The sequence below is a fragment of the Diuraphis noxia genome, unplaced genomic scaffold (genome assembly GCF_037042655.1).
Source record: "Diuraphis noxia isolate RWA-SAM2 unplaced genomic scaffold, SU_Dnox_SAM2 contig0004, whole genome shotgun sequence".
NCBI lineage: Eukaryota > Metazoa > Arthropoda > Insecta > Hemiptera > Aphididae > Diuraphis > Diuraphis noxia.
In genome coordinates this window covers 50,399,735-50,423,036 of record NW_028301714.1, presented here as the reverse complement: position 1 = coordinate 50,423,036, position 23,302 = coordinate 50,399,735, and the positions used below count along the sequence as shown (strand labels likewise).

The 23,302-nt window shown below is 28.1% G+C and overlaps 2 protein-coding genes across 5 annotated transcripts in view; both read left to right on the top strand.

Annotated features, from left to right (window-relative positions):
* The window catches only part of LOC107168326 (uncharacterized), a 30,609-nt gene extending 22,894 nt beyond the window's left edge, over positions 1-7,715 (top strand). For all 4 annotated transcript variants that reach the window (XM_089225901.1, XM_015517698.2, XM_089225903.1 and 1 more), the window contains exon 2: positions 5,959-7,715. In XM_089225901.1, the coding sequence (XP_089082027.1) occupies positions 6,036-7,085 (1,050 nt within the window). In that variant the 5' untranslated portion in view covers positions 5,959-6,035 and the 3' untranslated portion in view covers positions 7,086-7,715. The remainder of the gene's footprint in view (positions 1-5,958) is intronic.
* A 10,772-nt stretch (positions 7,716-18,487) lies between these two features.
* LOC107168328 (eukaryotic translation initiation factor 3 subunit d1) lies at positions 18,488-23,222 on the top strand. The gene is made up of 11 exons (XM_015517700.2): positions 18,488-18,739; positions 18,811-18,853; positions 18,924-19,161; positions 19,568-19,759; positions 19,836-19,968; positions 20,982-21,129; positions 21,198-21,328; positions 21,398-21,613; positions 21,680-22,015; positions 22,084-22,159; positions 22,834-23,222. Exons 1-11 carry the CDS (start codon positions 18,605-18,607, stop codon positions 22,878-22,880), a joined length of 1,695 nt encoding a protein of 564 aa, XP_015373186.1. The 5' UTR covers positions 18,488-18,604; the 3' UTR covers positions 22,881-23,222.
* Positions 23,223-23,302: the final 80 nt, after the last annotated feature.

Sequence of the window (23,302 nt, the reverse complement as noted above, 5' to 3'; positions counted from 1 at the left end):
CTATTGAAAAAAATGTCATCACCCAAAAAAACACATTGGTTTAAAAACCCTGAATCTTAATCCGTTTCTCGCGACTAAAATATTTGTTATCTCAACAATTATCAGCTTTTATTTATAATTATTCCAACAATGATAATTGTAATATAAAATACGGTTTCTTCATTGGAAATTGAGTCATTTTTTTTTTTGAAATTGAGGTTTTACCTATAGACTGAGTTCGCAGAGTACGACACTTGTCCTAGCCTAAGCCGCTACCTATTCCCATCACTACTAGTCCCTAAAAACCATCAGAAAATAATTTTAATTTTAATTTCTTGTTCATAGAAATCAGTGGTGAATAGGTAATTTTATAATAAAAATAATATGAACGAATATTTAAATAAATATTTTGACTGAAAAAAAAAAATCGTTAATATTATTTGTGTACTCGCTATAACATACTAAAAATTTAATTAAAATACATAAGAAATATCACCGATAACCACACTATATTGGTTTCGATCGGACTGTTTGAACTTTTAACCAGAGATTCATCAATATTATTATTATTTCTTTTTTTTCTTGAAGGAAGGGGGTTTAAGCTGGCTATAAATAGATCTTACTTACAAAAAATCAATTTCTTCTTCTTTGTTATAAAATATAAAGTAATAATTTTAAAGTTTAGGGATGTGTTGCCACCCCGTCTCACTCCTAGCTGGAGCTGCACTTGTCGGCTAACCCTTCAATTTAGCTTCACAACGTGCAGAGCGATGGCCGCTGCTTTGGTTTAAAATGGTCCATTTATTTAGTTATTAGTTGATGAAACGTAAATTGCGTATTGAGTTGTCAACGTTGCAATAAAGTATAAAATATATATTATTATAACTATTTATTATATTTATTATTATTTTCCTTTCATATCTTCATAATGATTCATAAATCATAATGACAGCGCATAATCCATTTATAGTTCCGGTGAACTAATTAATAATAAAGTGTCATGATATTGATAAAATTATAGAATGGTCGACTATAATACATTTGTTTATCTATAATATATAATCTTTAAAGTTTAAACTTAATAAAAATATGAGGTGTAGACGTCGTGTAGTGTTAATGTGTTATTCGATGGTAGGCGCACGGAAGAAAAAATGTCAAATAAAATATTCTGAAAATGATTTTTCATCAAATTGAATGTTCTGTATACTCGTGCAATTCCTTGCCTTAAATCCAATTGTCTGATGTTCTACCATTATATTAGAAGTCTAGCGTCTATATCAGATTGTCTCCGTATTCATCGTATCGTTATCAGGAGAGGAGACACTCTCGTCTCTACACATGACAGGATATACGATGTGCTTATTCAATTTACCCAGAACAAAGATAGAAGGAATATAAGTGTATAATATAATATTATGTATACGTATTCCATTAAATCATATACAATATAATACGATGCGTGCAGTAATGTGTATAGAGTAGGTATCTATCTGAATCTATAGACAAATAATCTAGTATATTTTCATATGTATTATTGATTATTATCGTGCTCGTATGTACGTGTAGTACCATGACGTGTATAATTTAATAATTTATGTACAAATATTATTTTTTGTACTTACAAATAAAAAAAAAATTATGTCTGTGGTAGCGGCGTATTCTCGCTAAAACCACGTTTTGTTGGAAATGTATTAATATTCAGCTGCTGCCTGCATAACTAGCCATTAACACAGCGAAATCAATTATTCACGGGGATTATCATTTAATCTGACCGAACCCAGAAAATGTGGATAGACAGACAATATTTTTGCAGCAATTTTTCAAATATTATGCCATATTTTTACCTAATGTGGTTTAATCTTTGATTACAATTTGGTTAGAATGCAACCGTATATCATTGGCAAGTTTCATTGAACAAGGTTCATACGTTTATAAAATGAACATAAATTATAAGTACCTAATATATAAGACACAGGCTTATTGATGTAATAAATGAAAATTAAGAAGTTGATATCTATAATACAAATAAAATAATATAGTATATATAGTAAACAGGATGCCTCGCGAGGATTTATCCATTGCGATATTTCACGAAATAATGGACATAGCCAAATTCCGGTTTTATAATAAGATTTACAGGGATAAGAACTACAATTATTTCATTTCTTAATTTATTTTAATGTTTTTGTAAAAAATATATTTTTTTATTTAATTATTTCCAAAAAAATTAAAGATGGCCATTTTGTAGAATTTTTTCTGAAAATAGTGACGTTTCAAAATTTTATTTTCATAAATTTTCTGATTTTTAATATTTTTTCTAGTTGTGAAGAAATAAAATATGATTATAACTATTAGGAACATGGAAATAAGTATTCTGCCGGCCGTAGGAGAATGCGCGCGGCGCGGCGGGTCACATGTTTGAAAACATTACGGTGTTAAATAATTCGCACTTTTTCTTGAAATTAGACAAAAATTAAAAACCAGAAAATGGATGAAACAAAATTTTTTAATTTAAAATTTTTCAAATGCTATTGCAACAATATGTTGGAAGCCTTATATTAATTTTTGAAGCTTTTTAACCCAACCATTAAATTTTATTGACATTAATAGAAAAAAAAACCTAAAAAAGTTGAAAAATTAAAATTTCGTCAGTAAACAGCCCAAAACTAATCAAAATATTTTGAAAATCTTATCAAATATAGAAAATGCCTATAAAAACATTCAGTGAAAATTTCAAGTATCTGCGGTCATTTGTTTTAGAGTTACACCAAAATAAGAAAATCGCTAAATGTGAAGTCTATAGTGAAAATCCAATATTGTAAAAATTTAAATTTTAAACGCTCATAAAAACTTAATTTGACTTTTTGGTGGATATTTATTTTATAATAAAGGTTGACAAACTTGTAAAAAATCTTAGATTTGAAAAGAAAATGTTTTATGAATTTCCTGTTTAAAATTATTTGCGAATTTTCGTGATTTGTACTAGTTTATCAAAATTCAAACTTTGAATGCTTATAAAAAAAAAAATTGTGATCATGTATTTCTTTTATTTTTCAACTGTTATTTTAACAATATATTAGGAGCCTTGCATTAAATTTTCAAGATTTTCTAGTATTTCTATCCAAGAAATACATTTTTACCTATATTAATTTTAAAAAAACTAATGATTACCGAAAATTGCATATGCCAATAAATAGTTCAACTTGAGTGGATTTTTTTTTGAAAATTGCATGGTGGATAGAATAAACTTATATAAATATTCGGTGAAAATGTCATGTATCTATGGTTTATCTCTGTGAGTCTTATTACAAAACCAGAATTTTGATATCGCCATTATTTCAGAGATATCGCAATGGGTAAATCCTCACGGGACATTCTGTATAATATATACAATTATTATACAGCTTAAGAACGTCTTAATGTAAACTTTAATATTTACAAATTACCCAATTGGTATTTAGGTATCTATTATAACTATAATAAAGACTGGTAGGATATTAGATTGGAGTAAACACATTTTTCACGGTAATAATACAAAACCTTGAACATTTACAGCTGCAGGTTCCTCAAAATTGAATTTGTATTAAAATGTTCTAGACATGATATTATTTTCAAAATAATTATATACCTATTCTTTTGGATACTTAATTGTATTTGCATTTTAAAGTTTTGAATTTTATTATTTTTTTTCTATAAAAGTATATAATTATTTTAACACTCGATCAAAAATCTTATAAATTTAATACAAAGTTCATCATCAATTTAGCGAGTGAAATTTAAAAAAATTTCATCGTAAGTCCACAAGTTTTTTATGAATAATTGAACTTCTGAAGTTTACTTTTCAACAAAGGAACCAAAATGTAAAAATTATTTTATGTTGTTAAAAATTTATTACATTTTCAGACTTTCTATTTCCTAACAACTAATTTTAAATTCTGAATGAACGATGAATGTATATTATTGATTTAACAATGATAATTTTTTTTTAAACATAGGTATTTATACTTGATTTATAATATAAAAAAAATTGTGATTTTAAACTTCAATATATTTCCTGAAAAGAAAGTAATTCTAGTTAGTACCTACTTGAAGTTCAAAATACATATAGTACTTTTATTAATAATTGGGAAAAAAATAGAGAAAACCAGATTGACAAATTTTCGACAAAATCACTTTTTTTATTTTGTTGGAATTGAAGAACAAATAATTGTTATTACTTGAAAAGTTGGCCAAATGTTTATATATATTAGCAATTTCAATGCATGGTAAAGTTTTCAAAATATTTTATTCTTTTTGAGCTATTATATTTTATAGGCATGATAATTGTTCTAATGTTTTGGTATATTTCTACTTTACGGGACACCTTTTTTTCCTATACAAAGTGAACTTTCCAATTATCTAATTATGACTAAAGCTTACGAGTTTTTTATTAAGTTTAGTAATCAAATATATTTTTTTATTAGTAAATATTATAATATGTAATATGTATATTGTATACCTATGTATAAACTATTTATTTTTTAAAGTTATGAAATAATGTTTTTAGATTTTAAAATAGTTGGACTTAGATCCATTAAAGGTTAACCAAAATCTTTTATACTGTATACCAAATGTTAATGTCATCACTCTAATTTTACGTGTGTTTATTAGCTTACTCGTACTTTCAACTTTCTTCGACTCTTAAAATATTGCAAGTTGCTTGTATAGAGATCCATATAATTAAAATAGTATATTAAATTCTATATAATTTAGAGAATATTTCTATAAAAAATAAGTTATTTGGTATATTATTTTATTTTAAATATTTTAAATTTTTTAGTGTATAATATATACTTCACCGACATTAGCATAATAATCATTAAAAAAACATTTGTTACTTCTAAAGAATACTTTTGTAGATCATAAATGTTGTTGTTACACATAATTATTTACTTATCATTGTTGACACATGTCAAATGTCAACACTAATAATATTCGCCTTGCAGCCTTAGTATACTTAAACTACAAAATCAAAAATACCGAACACATCATACATGCTATTAAATCTGCAGTGTGTATACAACAAGCATAAGAAATAATAATGTATACTTTTATAATTTTATACATAGCCACATAGGTACGTTGTACGTACGTAATATATTATAATAGGTAGGTAATTAATAATAACAACGGTATGTCATGTGTGCGATTGTGCAAATTTCAGTGTCTATTTGCTTATGAATAAATCGAACTAATGCATCAAGGTAACTGTTTTAACGTATACCATACGCTATATACATTTTTAACACTAGAAATGCAATCCGTATTACGTATTTATATACCTAGTCATAAATTCATAACCTATTCAGAAGACATATTACATTGCATTTATAAAGCAATACATTTCGGAGATCAGAATAAGAATAGGAATTTTTATAAATGAATGAATTTTAATAATATAATAACAAAGATATTAAGTATATAATATTTATATGCTGCTATTATGCGCATAATAATTATTCAAGCGTGTCGAGCGACTTTTGCGGTCTCGTGTTGAAATCAATACCGCTGCAAAGACCGCACGTGACGGGACTTCCAAGGGTTACATTCTCTTTCGCAAACGATACGATACTTATCTCTTTGTCTTCGTTTTTTTGAATTTTACCAAGTGTAACTTGGTTATAATATGTCATAGTCTCGAAACTAATATATATTAATAATTATTTTTATTTAAATTATTATTATTTTTCGACGAGTTTGACGTGATAGAAATGATCGAAAGTAATATTGATTTTGCTGAATCATTATTATTACTGTTATATAATTAGACATAAAGTATACACAACTAACTTTTTGATTAAAGCCACGAATTATATATTATTATTAATTATAATAAATATAGGTAACATATGTGTGCCGGAATTCGGCATATGAATTATAATTGTATATAATGTATTATCCATATTATTATTTATTGTTGTTGTTATTATATTGTTTCAGTGGCGGCGATCGTATAGGCACCACTACCCCGTGTATTGACGTTGGACGCAGTGGGGTGTACAGGCCATGGGTAGAAGATGTTAAATACTCAGTGCTGGAAAACAGACCTGCCGGACAACGGGAATAATGGCGGCGCTGCAGTTGCATCACCAGCAGCCATGCTCCAGGATGCGGACAAGTCAATGCGATTGCAAGCATGTTGGATCCGGTTGTGGGACAGGTGGGCGTACGAACAGCGCAATGTGGTCCTGTACCAGATGCACATCAATCACGTGCTGTCTCGGGAACGGTCCAAGCTAACGCTGGCCGGTGGCCGAGTGGTGTCGTGCAGGCGCATCAAGCAGCAGCAGATAGGAACGGGATCCCGGTGCTGTAGCACGACCATCACGGCCGCCGCTGTCTCGACGTTGCCTGTGGCCGTCCGGTCCACCGCGGTGCATCCTACCAGTAGATGCATCGCTTCATCCACTCCTGATGACGCCCCGATCTGCAGCGTGGCCACTGAAGCCACCGCCGCAATGGTCGCGTCGGTTACCTTATCGGACGCTGCGGGTGCTCGCGACCTGCGCGTGCTGTCTACAGCCGTTGCTCGGCTTCGGGCGTCCGGCTGGTACTACGAGGGCACCGAGGCACAGGCCTGGGCCGCGGATGCACTGGCCAGCATGCCGGCGGGTCGATTTTGCGTTCGAGATTCCAGACACTCGGAACACCTGTTTACCATGGACGTGCAGATAGGCCGCACCGGTGAGTCTCGGCTTATGAGCGTCCGGTTCACGTATGTAGATGGAGTGTTTGGGCTAGACTCGATGCCACGTCGAACAGGCGCTTTCAGCGTACCGAAGTTCCGATGTCCAATCGAGCTGATCGACTACTACGTGCGGCTGTCCCGGATCGAGGCAGCCCGCCAGATGCTCGTGTACCCGGTGTGGATCGACCAGTGTGGCCAGTTCTTTTCGTGGTTGAACCTCCGCCGGCCAGTGGTCAAGGTCACCGCCGCAGGGTTCCCGTCGCTGAAGCACATGGCCCGCCTGGTAATCAACCGGCACAAGCGTCTCATCACCATCACTCCTACATCACTACCAAACGAACTGATCGAATATTTACTCCAATATCCGTATAGCCTGTGATCAATTTATTTTCTACGTCGTCTACGTTACTTTTCTACTATTATAATACTATTATTTTAATTTTTTGTCGTATTTTTACTGTCAGTCTTAATTTATGTTAGGTATATAATTATAATATAGTAAGTTATTAGCGCATGTGCGTGTACAAATTATTATTACGTGTTTATATTTATATATAGTAATTATTAGAAGAAAATACGTTGTATATGTATTATATAGATTATAGATATCCTATATACATACCTACTATTTTTATATACAGCAGAAACAATTATAATATTATAAATATATTTTACTTTTCACTTATTCAATTTTCGCCATTGTGAATTTTTTATAAAGCATTGTGCATAGTATACATTAAACAATGTAGTGTTATGTAGATTTTGGCTTTTACCATTGTATAAAATTACTAATAATACAACCGTAAAATTTATATAGTTTTTTGAAATATTTAGATAAGTAGGATAACTATTTGGTTACAGATATAATATGACTAAATTACGCAAAATGAAACTCTACGCTATCAAATGATAATTAATTTTTTTCATTTCGCACGCATTTTCTTAATATAAATGTAAATATCTTTTAAATGCATATCCAAATTATACTTTTTAATGTAAATTATTATTACATCATGTTGTTATTTTTAATGCCATATTTAGGTCAAATTTAATTTGTAATGAAATTTTTGTTTCAAAAATACACAAGATGATACAATCGGTACAATCAAACGTAAAATAAAAATGAGTTTTAATTGCAGTATGAAATTTAATTCAACTATAATATTCGTGTATATTATAAATATATATTAGGGTTGACACTATTGAAATCGGAAACCGGTATTGCAGGATTAGATTCGGTACTGATATGAAATTGTATACCGTAGTACCGGCACAAATTGAAAAACTGCTGTGATACCGGAAAACATTTAAATGATAAACCGAGGGAGTGTAAACATTTTATTTAAAACATAATATTATAATATTTGTTATATTATGTTTAATAATTTATTATATAGAGGGAACGGTAGATAAACTACCTTATTTATAAAAAAATAATAATACACAGTCGTATAGGGATGGCTTTTTTTCTATTTAAAGGGAGGAATTTTTAATTATTATTAAAAAAAAATTATATTAAGGTGATAAAAATAATAAGGGTCTTTGCTTTTGTAGTTAGTCGAGATGGATGAAGGATTAATAATATACCTTTTAATATTAATATTATGTAACGTACAACGGTTGCTGCGGTATTTGAACAACAACCGATGTATTGACGGTATATCGAAAAAACCGTCAATCCTAATATACAGGGTGATTCTTTTAAGTGGGTACACTAATTATCTCGAAAAGTATTTACTTTTTTCAAAATATTTTTTACATGGCTTCAAGTTGTTAAAAAATTATATTCATCATTTTTTAAGTTTTTTACTTTTGAATGACAACATAGAGTTTTAATTTCATATTCCAAAGCAGAATATTTTTCTGAGTATTTTGATTCATAAAAATCGAAATTAGGACGAGTAGTTTATGAGTTATATGTATTTAAAGTTTAGACAAGCGGAGTAGTGGACAAACATTTTGCGGGGTAACTCCGTACCACTCCACTTTGCCAATCTAAACTTTAAATACTTATAACTCAAAAACTACTAGCCCTAAATTCGATTTTTATGAATAAAAATACATAGAAAAATATTCTGCTTTGGAATATGAAATTAAAACTATGTTGTCATTCAAAAAAGTAAAAAACTTAAAAAATTATAAGGATAAAAAATATTTAAAACTATAATTTTTTAATAAAACCTTTGATTTTTTAATAACTTGAAACCATGTAAAAAAATAATTTGAAAAAAGTAAATACTTTTCGAGATAATTAGTGTACCAACTTAAAAGAATCGCATCATTATAGGAAACATTTTAAGTGCTTTTGAATTTTAAATTTATACGAAATAGCGTAACGAGAACGATTTATCCTCAAACGATTTTAAACATTTGTTATTATTCAAAAAGTATAAGTCGTAGATACTTGAAACTTTTACCAGTTATTAAGATTGGCATTTTCTTTACATGATTTAATTTTCAAAATATTTTGAGATATTTATAGACAACTGAAATTTTCAATTTTTCTGAAAATTTTTTTTTGAAGTGTCGATAAATTTTTTTTGGCCCAATCAAAATACTTGGCAATTTAATACAAAGTTCCTCATTAGTTATTCTTATAGTGATTAACAAAATTAAAAGAATACATAGGCACAATTTTTTTTTATTAGCATTCGAAGTTCAAATATTGACTTAATAAGTAAAAATTACTGCAATTTTCAAATTATCTTAGATAGAAATTCATAAAAGTTTTTCTTTTTAGATCTAAGATTTGAAAATTCAATACAAGGCTCCTAAAATATTTTTACAATAGCAGTTGAAAAATAAAAGAAATGCATAGTCACATTTTTTTTTTTACAAGCATTTAAATTTAAATTTTGACAACACGTAAAAATCACGAAAAATCGCAAATTATTTTAAGCTACCTAGAAATTCATAAAAAATTTTCTTTTTAAATCTAAGATTTGAAAATTTTTAATAATCTATAATACATCTTATAGACAGATAAACCGTCTCCGTTCAGAATCGTTTTTCGTATACAATGATACCTATCATTACCTTCAAATTTAACCTACCCTAGTCAGAGGTCCACCCCACCCCCTAATGTTCAGCAGAGCGATACCCACTTACCCGCTTTTTTAGAGTATACTCTGTGAGAGTGTATTACTGATACTATATAGTATATATACAAGATAAATAGTAGAAAAATTGTTTCAATCTTCAACTTGAGAGTGTTTTCTGATAAAATATTGAATTAAGAGGACGCTACACCCGCATAATATGTTGTCTCCGTCTTACAAGTGCGTAACATAGCAAATTTTATGCTCAGCAGATCACGTTTAGCTCCGTTAGTTTAAAATTTAGAGTAAATTGACTTCTTACAAAAATTAAAGGTAACATTATTATCGAGGGCATGACGTAGGCTTTTTATTATATTTTAATTTTAAAGTGAGTTATGTGTATTTTAAGATATACAAACAATTTTAAATTTTAAAATACACATAACTCACTTTAAAATTAAAATATAATAAAAAGCCTACGTCATGTCCTCGATAATAATGTTACCTTTAATTTTTGTAAGAGGTCAATTTACTCTAAATTTTAAACTAACGGAGCTAAACGTGATCTGCTGAGTATAAAATTTGCTATGTTACGCAATTGTAAGACGGAGACAACGTATGCGGGTGTAGCGTCCTCTTAAGCTTTTTTGAGAGGTTGACATTTGAAACTACCATAAAAATAATAAAATGCACTTAACAATAATCAAAGTAATAGGGAAAAACAAAATAATAAGGAAAACCAAGAATCGTTACGCAAAACCAATTAGTTTTTGACAAAATCGATTTTATTTTTATTTGGCGTAAATTGTATATAAACTATAATTATCGTAAATAGATTCAAGTGTTTAAAAGAGCATTTTTTATACATGATAACATTTTTAAATATGTTTTCAGTTTTTCAGCTTTACGTAACAATTGACATTTTAAATTTAAATTTTATATTTTTTTAAAAACCGTGATAATTAAATACAAAGATCCTAGAAAATCTTGCATACACTAATTTTAAAAAAAATGAGACGTACGCATGTGAAACATCAAAATTGATTTGTGTGAAAATATGCTTGAAAATTGAATGGATGGTTTATTAAAGGAAATAAAAATGGCATTATCCAAAACAAAATATTTAGATTTTTTTAAGAAAAATCATTCTTAATTTTAAAGGCGCATATTGTATAACGTTTCAAGAGCCTCGAGCTTTGGGCGTTGCGTGCCTACGCCTACAACTGGTCCCATCCACTGTGATTGTATTATATATAACATCTATAGATATTTTACATAAACAATATTGAAAATATACATAGTCACAATTTACAAGCTTTAAAAATTAAAATTTTGAATAAATTCGTTAAAATACCAAAAATTTGTCAATTATTTTGAAGTTAGAAATTAATATGTTCTTTTTATAACTAAGATTTGAACATTTGATGCACGATTTCTCATAAAGTCATAAATTATTCTAATCTCAACAAAAATAAAACTAAAAATCCACGTTAATTGCTAATAAAGTAATAACTTTTAAACAGCATAATAATATATATATTGTATATAGTATATATATAATATATAAACTTATTTTAACCTTAGATGTTATAATGGTCATAAATCATAATATTATACTAAATTAAGAACTGTGTATTTATCTATACAGAACAAACTATATATAATTATACTTATGATTTATAAATGTAAGAAAAAGTACTCAGATTGATGTACTTTAAAATTTAAATAGACCCTGCAAATTGATAAATTTTTTGCGTATAAATGTATTATACATTTATACGTCAATACGGATTAACAAGTATCCAGCCTGTATGTAATATCGAAGTAAAAATATGAGGTCGTCAAAAAAACTATTGGAAATCATTGTTCACTCAAATATAATAAGTAATAAATTATGATAATAATTATCCGATAAACGCTGCGAAAAGTGCAAATGAATCCGCGGAATTCAGGAGTCCGAGGTGACTAAAGGTATATTCTTTATTTCTAATAATAAGATATTCGCATTCTATATAGTAGGATGTCCCGCCTTTTTTATGATGTTAATTACTACCAGTAGCAACATTTTTGAATTAATTATAATCTCTTGTTTTTTTTTAGATAACATTATTTATTTCTAACAGACCTTATTAGTGGAGTAATGAATTTAAATATATTTATGGAACAGTAACAGGTATTTATTCTAATAATAAAATTAGGTAGGTATCAAAATTAAACGCAAACTGCTTCTATGCTTGTAAGTGAGATAACAAATACGAATGTGTGGCATTCTCTCAAAGATAATTAAGTAGAATAATCTAAAATTATAAATAAATTCTATGGTAGGTACCAAGGTACCTAATTAGTATAATAAATAGTTTGTCTATTTGTCTGTCTCTAACATAACTTCCTTAGTAGTACCGTAATTGGGGGGGGGGGGGGCGGTACTGGTTTGCGCACAAATACCAAAAAGACAACTTGTTTGGGCACAACACTACCACTCGTTTGGGAACAGTTGAACCGTAACCAAGCACATGGTATTATATAATATAATACTTGTTTGTGTAAATTTTAATTTTAATTTTAATATAATATGATTGGTAAACGTGTCTATTATTTTCCGTAAAACAGTTTCCCATTATTTTTATGTATTTCATTTGGTCTATTTCGCCAGATCTATATCTTGTCCAAAAGTTTATGCGATGTTCGACTGATTCTATTGACTCCTTACTCCTTATTTTCGTGTGCACAAACCAGTTGTACATTTAATATAACTGTGTGCGCAAACGAGTTCCGATTTTTCAGGTAAAAATTGTAGAATGTGCGCAAACAAGTTGCAGCCAACTGGGGGGAGGGGGCTAAAGGCTTAAGCATTCCTCGAAAAAATTGGGTTACAGCATGATTTCTTAGAAAATATATCCTATATCGTTGCGCCCCAGGTATCTGATTAGGTATAATATAAAGTTGTTTGCAATTCAAACACTTGTAAAACTTTGTAAAGTTAAAGTTAATATATAATTTAAACTAAAATCTTTTATACAGTAAAAATATGCCACTAAATTTATTAAGAAGTCAGGTCCGCGATGGACATACATGTAGGGGGTGCTTTGGGTGTTAAATCACCCTCTCTTATCGGCCGTTTAATACAAAAATAAATTATTTGTTAATTTTTATTATTTATTATTATTTAAAATTATACAGTGGGTAATATTATATTTTCCTTACATAAATATTCTAAAGTTAAACACATTTCATAATTTATTATTGTGACCGTAAGACTTCATGATGGATGTGTGAATAGTTTCCTTCCCCGAGTTGTGACTTGTATTATTTAATTATTGAATTAAAACACTTCTCCCCTTTAAAAAATCTTGGCTATAGATTTATTGTGGCGTGAGACACGACAGTGAGTTGAAGAAAAGAATTGGCGGTGACAAACTCATTGACGGGACATCCTGTATATATATAGTATAATTATAGTTTTTTACTAGTGTATACATGACCTACTATGAGAATATTGTTTTAAATACCATTGTTAAAAGGATCGATAACTGTGAGATTGTGTAAAAGCCAAGGGAGCTGTTCATTTGGCCGTTATTCCCACAATGATATACACGAACTAAAATGCGATTTATTATAGAAAAATTCAAAAATGCGCGATAATGGGTTCTGGTTTGTATACAATATTAAACCAGATGGAATTTGTCTGGGGATTTAAAAAAACTGATTTAGAAGGTTTATATTTTCATGACAATCAAACTATGTTGATTTTTTTTAAGACAGACGTCTTTTTTTCTCCGAATAAGTAACGCGTAATATTTGTAATGCAAATTTTACGAGGTGCAAGATTTTTCAGAAAGCAAATTACCGACTGTTCAAATTATAAAAAACAAAATTAATGTTAATTGCATGCAAAGCTTTATATAGTGCATAATATGCCATACACAAACAGTAATACACGAGATCACATATACATATAATATTGTATAGATGGCAAAAAGAAAATTCTTTTCCACGAAAGCAGCTTTATCTACGATATAATAGGTATTAATTTACACGAGCCAACGAGCTCGTGAAAATTAACGAGTCTAATAAATGATTATGATTATATTATTATTATGAATGATATTATTACGACTATAATTATACGTTGCGAGGAGGCTTAAATTATGCAGTGTATAATACATACATATTTAATGCTCGTTGTCAAACACCCGATATGCGTTTGTGTAATTAATGTTATTCTCTTATCTAAACACATATTTGGCACCAGTGATGATAATTATATTATAATAATGCGTATCGTTTCCGTGAATTCGGCTTCTTCTTAGATATCCGTTCACACATCATCACCACCGCCTCAATATATATATATATATATATATATAATTACCACACACACTGCAGAGTTCAATTAAAATATTATAATAATAATATGTAATCAAAACGAATGAATAGACAAAGCAGGCCAACCCACGTTTTGATACGATATATTATCAATTTATCACAAATAAATTATTATTAATATCCATATTATATTGTTGTAAACTGTAATTATACTGATGTTATGGTGGTTATTAAAAATTTTCCAAATAATGGTTATAATATTAATTACCGTGGAGACTAGCGTACTCAATAATTATTATTCAATATTTTTTTTTTATTGTGTTTAAAATTGTATATAATTATATTGTCAACGAGTTCGTCAAGGTGTCTACTAAACAAGCCTACACTTGAGACTTGTCACTTCTACCGTTCGTATGGTCACAGTGGCCCATTCCGTCCATACAAGCTACGTACAGCATTTGAATATAATATATAATATAAAGAATAAATATAGTATAGTTTTTATCGTGGTCGAACGTCCCACTCAGTTCTAATCAAACGTCCCGTTGAATTTCAAATGTATATTTTTACTGTTAGAATACCATTGATAATATTTTATTTTAATATTAAAATTACAATAAATGTTATTTTCTCCGAATTCTTTACGCTGTACAGCTTTTTATCAAAATGTTGTGATTGTTTTATATATGATTCCGCTTAACATCGGTTGGGTCAACAATGCGCACCACTTCACGTTTCACCACGTGCAACCAAATTATTGTAGTTTATGAATTATAAATAATTTATACGCAATATTATGTCAGTGTGTGTGTGTGTGTGTGTAGACGTTATAAACAAGTGCCGCACCTATTCGATGTACATTTCATAGTATGTTCATGTATATGATATTGCTATACCAATACAGTTTGTAGTGATTTGTAATTTTTATTTCGAATAACATGCTAATAGATTATGCGTATTATTTTTACGTATAAATTATTCACCGTAAGTACTAGCGATTTCCCACTGCTTGGTCAAAGTTGGACCGTATGCTGAACCGCCGGCTTGTATACTAAAATGTATTATACATTGGAGTATCTATTGTATTATTAATTAATATAGGTGTTGTATATATTGCTGTAGCGTTTTTATATTTTACGTCTTGTTTGTACATACCGAGTTCGGCGTATTCTGCGTGACGTATCAGAATTCGGATGGAATAATAATATTTGTTTAAGAGATTATTTATATCCCACTATTCTCTAGAAAATAAAATAAACTTGCACGAATAACAATTCTGCTAAACTGAGATTACAATTAATCTAAGAATCTGATTTCATATTATGCTAGATATATATATTTTATATTATTGTATTATATTACCTTTATGACTGTATGCTATAATGAATTGTGCGAGTACCTATGTCTGATTTTTATGGAAAATTAATTCATTGATTATTTTTAGGTACCTACTTTAAATACTATATTCTAATGACTTTACGAAAGATCTCATTGTTTTTGTAGTTTTTTTTAGATTTTTTTAAAAATCTAGAGACTTTTTAAATTTTATAAACTCGAAGTTTTATGTGTTCCTGGGTTATTAAATTAATAAATAATAAAGATTAAAGAAGCTAGTATACACTAAAGAAATTTCCCAGTCCTAATCATTGTATTATGAGAAAATAAACATCATTAACCTGCAATAATAGGTAACTTTCTTCAATCTGCTGAGAAGTTATATTAAAGGTCATCTAGTTCTATCTTGTATACTTTTATATTTTGTGATGTTAGCCCTATGAACATTATTTTTTATAAATTACTATTCTATTATGGTAGATAGAATTTGAGATATCTTCTAACCTTAACCTAACCTTTAAGTTGAAGATGCTGAACCAGATACCAAACCAAATATTTGCCGGACAATATTTTTCTGTAGATTAATTATCATTAGGTAGGTATCGCATTGTATGTTACTTGAAAATCATATAAAAATTCAAGTTTAATTTGTTATCTTGGTTACATATATAATATCAGAATATAACCACTAAAATGAAATAAAATCATGTCATATTAGGATTTAGGATCATATTACGACACGCATGTTTCAATTAAAGTGGCTAAAGCTCATAAATTTAATCATGATGTGTACATTTTTAAAATATTTGGATAATACCTACATATTAATTATTATGATTAATAATTGTGGTGGTAATTTTAATTTATTATGTTTTGGTGTGAATCCAATTAAACTAAAAATAATATATTAATTCATTTGTATATTTTTATTTAATATTTTTGAACATATTTTGTTTTTTCGTTGTTAAATTATTGTATACTCACCATTCGATCGTTCAAATTATTTTAAATCAATTATCATAGTTAAATCAAATAATTTTGGTTTTTGCTATAAAATAGCATAAATCGGTACTATTGATGCTAATATATTTCTTCTCAATTTTCAATATTTTTTTTATTTTCATGAAAACCATCCTGAAATCTTACAAATTTCGATTTTATAGCATACAACTTAACAGTTATTTAGTTACCTTCCAATCTAAAGAGTAATCTGCTTTATAAAAATGTTAAAGAAATAGTGCCCTTTTTACAGTCTCATATTATTCAGCTTCAAACATAATTTTACTTTAAAGTTATGTTATTATTACTAATTCGATAAGAAATTAAGTATCACGTATCATGCGTTTATAAATAAATATACCTAATCAAAATCACAATCCTACAGCAAAGTTATAGCTTTCGGACGGATGGCTGAACAAAAAATGTCTAGCCCTCTCTCAAGTATGACTGAGCAAAAACTTCCTAGACTCTAGAGTCTAGAAGTTGATTAAATTTAATAAGACAGAGTAAGTTTAAAAAAAAAAACAGATTGTCCGTTCATAATATAAAACTGATTATTAGTTGTCTAAAATAATAATAGTATTAATTCTATATAATATTATGAACTATATTGTAATTCAATAGTTGTACAGAAAATAATTATAAAGGATTTTAAGTACCAAGTAAATTTGATTTTATATCTACATTGAATCATTTCATTAGAATCACATTTTAACAATAATCTTGCATACTGATGATGTTAAAATGCCATGTTATTCGATTTAATACTTGAACAATATTATTCTAACGAAAAGGCGGCAATTATTAATATACATAATATTTTCTTTTTCATTATAATTTTGATAATGTGAAAAATTATTACATTCAATAGAATTTATTATTGATTATTGATTTATTAGGCACCAGAGCCGGGCAGATCGTTATCATTGATTTATACAATGATGTTGTGTTACCTATGCGAACAGTTTGCAGGCGTTTTTCAATCATTTTCCTCTGCTTACTCTACAACCTTATCCAGAGGAATTTATTTTATCACTTTAAAGTTATAAATTTTAATTAGGTATCGATTATCTATAGACTTTATTAACAATATTCCTGAGATGTGTTTACAACAGATCACCGTTGACAAAACCATTACATCCATAGGCCTGTAATATGTATTTTAAGATCATTTAAATATAATTTTAAAAAAATAACTTAGTATGTAAGTAGTGCCAGTAGTATATTACTTATTAGTATGTACTATGAATAAGTATTTATCACTTAGTTGTTAGTATGCAATTGAAATTTGAATAATAATATACATACCTAGTTCAACCTAGATTTTAAAGTATTTTCTTATGAATGTGTTTAAACAATTTAATTTTTAAATACAAATATTTCAATATTCAAACATTTTATTCGGTTGTAATTAAATGCTGCGTATTATCATTTTTGCCTATTTTCAGTTTAAAATAATTTTACTATACACCGTACCTAATTAATTATAAAAAAAAATAAATATATTTATATATAATATAATGTATTTTTAATTGTATAGTATATAATATTTATAATTATTTAAGATGAACGTATCCAATCTCCGGAGTTTAATTAGTATTTAAATTGTATACGAATTTTGAGAAACCTAACTAACATTAATTATTAATAATGCATCTTAAATATATTTTTAAAATTATAAATTTGTATTGTTTATTATTATTTAGTACAAAAGTATAAAATATAAATAAGTAATAAACTAATAACTATAGTAAAACGATATATAAAGTGGAACATATAGGCCTCCCATCTACAAGTATTATGTATATAAATGTTGTATTTGGTAATTATTATCTTGATTATAAATTTATGTATATAAAAACATATTATAATTATAAAATATGAAATAATACAATATTCAATCTAAATAATACTATGTATCAAATTTACAATTTCAAAATAACCCGGCATTATTTATCAAAACTTATCGTTATCAGGTGGTTACAAATTTGTAGCGGTATTACCATAACCGCAGATAAACAAACCTCCTTGGATATAGCGTGATGATGAATTGTAGGTTAACGCCTATTATCATCATCTACTCACGACTCTTTCGTTGTTTATTCTTTCGGTGTTTTCTGCTTTCGTGGTTGAAACTACTTACGAAGTTGTAATTAGATTTTTGTATTCCTACTATAGTGTTTTCATAACAGATTTTGCGATGCCGGAAGAAGTGCCTCATTTTGTACCCCCAGAGATTCAAAATAACCCATTCGGATGGGGACCGTGCGAAATGCCTGACCAGTTTAAGGACATGCCATATCAACCGTTCTCAAAAGGAGATCGTATTGGAAAAGTAAGATGTTTGATGATCCAAATTGCTGTTTGAATTTGTGTGATTAATACCAATGCCAATTTTCTCTCTAGATTTCTGACTGGACTGGCTTGTCGCAGGACAAGAAATATTTGAGTGGGTATTCTTTTCTCTAGTAGGAGTTGTATTACTTCATAAGAAAACCATTTATTTTGTCATTTTCTAGACAAATATCAATCTCAATTCGGGGGTGGTACTCAGTATACATATTATCACGAAGAAGATGAAAACACATTCCATTTAGTTGACACGACTCGTGTACAAAAACCTCCTTACCAGCGGGGTCGTCATTTCCGTCAAGGAGGTCGTATGTTGCGAGGACAAGGTGGTCGTGGAGGCATTTCACGTTTACCTGGTGGTTCTAATCAATTCCAATCCCTTGGAAAATTGAACAAACTTCAAAGGTATTATATTATAACATAGCCTAACTTATAATATCAAAAACATAAAATATAGTTAATTTTAAACTATAAAGTTAGACTTAATTTATATTATACAATGAAGATGCAGCCCAATTTATAACATCTTTATTAACTTAAAGTACCTAATGATATAATCTAAAATACTATGATAAATACAATTAAAATCTATTTTGTTTTCTGTTTTCAAATATCTATGAATATCAGCAATATGGCACTAAATATTACATTAAGATTAGTTGAGTAAAAATAAATATAAATTTTAAATCCCTCTACAGTCATCTAAATTTACAGTTTTATTTAATATAATAAGTTTCTGTTAATAAATTACAATCTTCTTGTATTACCTATCACTAAATATATTTTGTTATTGATAAAAATTGTTTTACAGAGATCGTAAAAATCCAAATGCACGTAGAGGTTGGAATAATAAGCAAGGGGGACGATCCAATAAAAATAACATGCAAATGAAAAGTCGAGATGCTTCTGTTACTGTAAGAGCTGATTGGAATACCATTGAAGAGATGGACTTTGTTAGATTTTCAAAATTATCTTTGCCTACTGTTAAAGAACCTGAAGATCTGTAAGTTTCATATTTATTTATAAACCAAACTTGATAAGGTATTTTCAACTTTTTTTTATTTATATAATTATTTTAGTGTATGTTGCGGCTCCTTGGAATATTATGATAAGTCATATGACCGAATAAATGTAAAAAACGAAAAGCCATTGCAACGTGTTGATAGACTTTTCCATACTGTTACTACGACTGATGATCCAATTATACGAAAAGTAATTTTACACATCAATATTTATTCTAAGCTTATTGTAAACCTTTCAGTGTAACATCTTTCATCTTTATGTATTATAATATCTTTTTGTATCATCTCTTGAGGTCATTCAAGCCCATTGCTTTATCATACACTTCTTTTTATTTATCTGTCCTATACAACTTAATAATTTCTTAATTCTAAAATGTTAAAAACTTTGTTGGCTTTATTAATCCTAAAAATATTGCTTAGTTTTCCCTCGGGATCTTCTATTTAAATTATCTTTTGCTATTTAATTGGATCTTAATATGTGGCCTAATCGTCTCATACATTATCACTGATTAACATATTTACATATGTTGGGGTTTTCATTGTTAATATGTTTAAAAATGTATTCTGTTTTGTAATTTTATTTTTGTCCATATACTTTCTTCAATATTCGCATTTCTATAAATAATGAATTTTTTTTTGGCTAAGGTAATAGCCTTATTGGCAGATTTCATAAACAAGTTAAGATTGTTCTCACAATAACTTTATAAACACATCCTTATTTTAGATTTTTTCCATAGTAGTTGTTTTGATATAAAATACTTAAGACATTTTTGTTTTATGCTTTATGTATGATATAGTGTTATTTCTTGACTCAATTGTAATTATAATTCTTTAGCTGTTTCTAAATGTTTCAGATTGTATACCCTCATGAACTTTTATTCTGCATGTTTGTTATTTGTTATAGTTTTTTTTCATTTGTTGAAAATCTCATTTTTCCTTAATTTTGTGTTAATTCTTCAGTTACAATATTCTATCTCATGAATAAATATGCCGAATCTGTATATGTAAAAATTAACTGCTAAGTCCAAAATAAGATTTTTATACATTGAGATACTCCGATTAATATTCTCCTTGTAAAAATAAAATCAATAATAAATGTGATGAATGACACTACAATTGTTGTAGCTAATAACATGTTTTATTCTGTTATTAATGTTATTATATTTTTCTTCTTGTATTAAAATTTAAAAATAATTTTTATAGTTGGTGAAAACAGTGGGTAATGTTTATGCTACAGATGCTATATTAGCATGCTTAATGTGTTGTACTCGATCTAACTACAGTTGGGACATAGTTATTGATAAAGTTGGTGATAAACTGTTCTTTGACAAGAGAGATAATACTGAATTTGGTAAGACTTTTTAAAAACATACAACAAAACTGATAATGTTTCTAACTATTATTTACTTGATATTGTAGATTTACTCACTGTGAATGAAACAGCAGTCGAACCTCCGTCAGAAGAAGCAAATAGCTTGAATTCACCCAGGAACTTGGCATTGGAAGCTACATTTATCAACCATAATTTTTCTCAACAAGTATTAAAGACTGTAAGTTTTAAAATATTTTACTTCAATAATTAAAGACAAATGTTTTTAAACAGTGATATAATATTAAAGGGAGAAGCAAGATACAAGTTTGATGAACCCAATCCATTTGTGTCAGACGATGAAACTGATGGAGAAGTAGCTTCTGTTGCTTATCGATACCGTAAGTGGGATTTGGATAATGGAATTGTATTGGTTGCTAGATGTGAGCATGACTCAGTACTACAAGTACCAAATGGAGATTTACAGTTTTTGACCATTAAAGCACTTAATGAATGGGACTCAAAGGTATGATATTGAACTTTATTTTATTATAAATTACAATATAATATGTTTTTATATTTGACAAAATAGCTGTCTGGTGGAGTAGATTGGCGTCATAAGTTAGATGTACAACGTGGAGGAGTTTTAGCTACTGAATTACGAAACAATGCTTGTAAATTAGCTAAATGGACTGTACAAGCTTTGCTTGCTGGCTCTGATTACATAAAGTTTGGATATGTTAGCCGTGTACAAGTGCGTGATTCGTCCAAACATGTTATATTAGGAACTCAACAATACAAACCTACTGAGTTTGCAACGCAAATAAACTTAAACATGGATAACGCATGGGGAATACTAAGATGTATTATAGATTTGTGTATGAAGCAAAAGGATGGCAAATATCTCATTATGAAAGACCCGAACAAGGTTTGTACTCTTTAGTTAGATAATAATCTTTTAGTAAAGGTAATTTATAATTAATTTTCCATTTTCAGCCACTCATTCGTTTGTATGATATTCCTGATAACACTTTTGATTCAGATAATGATGAGAATGAAGATGAAGAAAGTGGTAAAAAAATTTAGTTTATTTAATAATTAAAAAATATATTTTTCATTGTAATTTAATTTAATACTGTGTTGTGTGCTAGGTATTAGATACTTTTAACCTTTAACAATATAACTTATAATATATTTATCTTTTAAATATAATTAGGGGATAAATTAAAAATCAATAAATATTTGATTAACTTAGATTAATTCTATTTAATAAATTGTTAGGAAATGAATTTAAATATAAAAAAAAAATAAACAATGATCCCTTTTTATTATAAAAAATGTCCACGAGTACCAAACCTATAGTTCCCTCCCCCACAGCTCCACAGGCTAATGGCCTTTGTTGTTGAAGCCTCAACTCCCCCCCCCCCCCAAAAAAAAAATATATATATATATATATATATATTTAGTCCATCATAAATTTTTTTTGATTTCTTAGCTCATACCAGTAATCATTATAGAGCCTACACAATTTGTTAATTAATTTAATGACTTAAAATATCAAAACATAATTGTAGTTATTATTACAAGTATTTTTTTTACTGCTATTACTTTATCCTATGTTTCCTACGTAAATTTATGATTGTTTTATGCTTATTATTAAAATAGTAATTGTGTACTTATTTATTTTTTTACATATATTTATTATTTACCTTTTTTTTAAAAAAATATGTTTTGTGTTTATCTTAGGTGAAAAATCTACAATACCAGCTGAACTTCTTCCATCAAATCCTTAAAAGAAATTTTAAATTACATCATGTTTTTTTTTTAAATTTCATTAAAAATATAAGTTACAGTTTTATATTCTTTTTAGTCTAAATTATATATCACTTTGTAAACATCATAAATATGTATTATGTTTATTTATCAGTACATTATGATTATATTACATTCAACAATAGTAAAACATTTATTCAGATATTGATTTTTTTTTTTTGTAAATTATTATAAACTTTTATAACTTAGTTAAAAATCTATTAATATAATTTATAAAAATATCTTTATAGTTAAATACGCAATTTAAAAATTTCCCAGTAAGTAAATGTTTCCAGTGTCAATAAAACCGTTATAACTTTTGATGACTATTTTTTTTTTTTAATTGTAGTTGTTAAAAAATTGCCATACATTCATACCTTAATTTGTTTTGTTTGTCTAACAT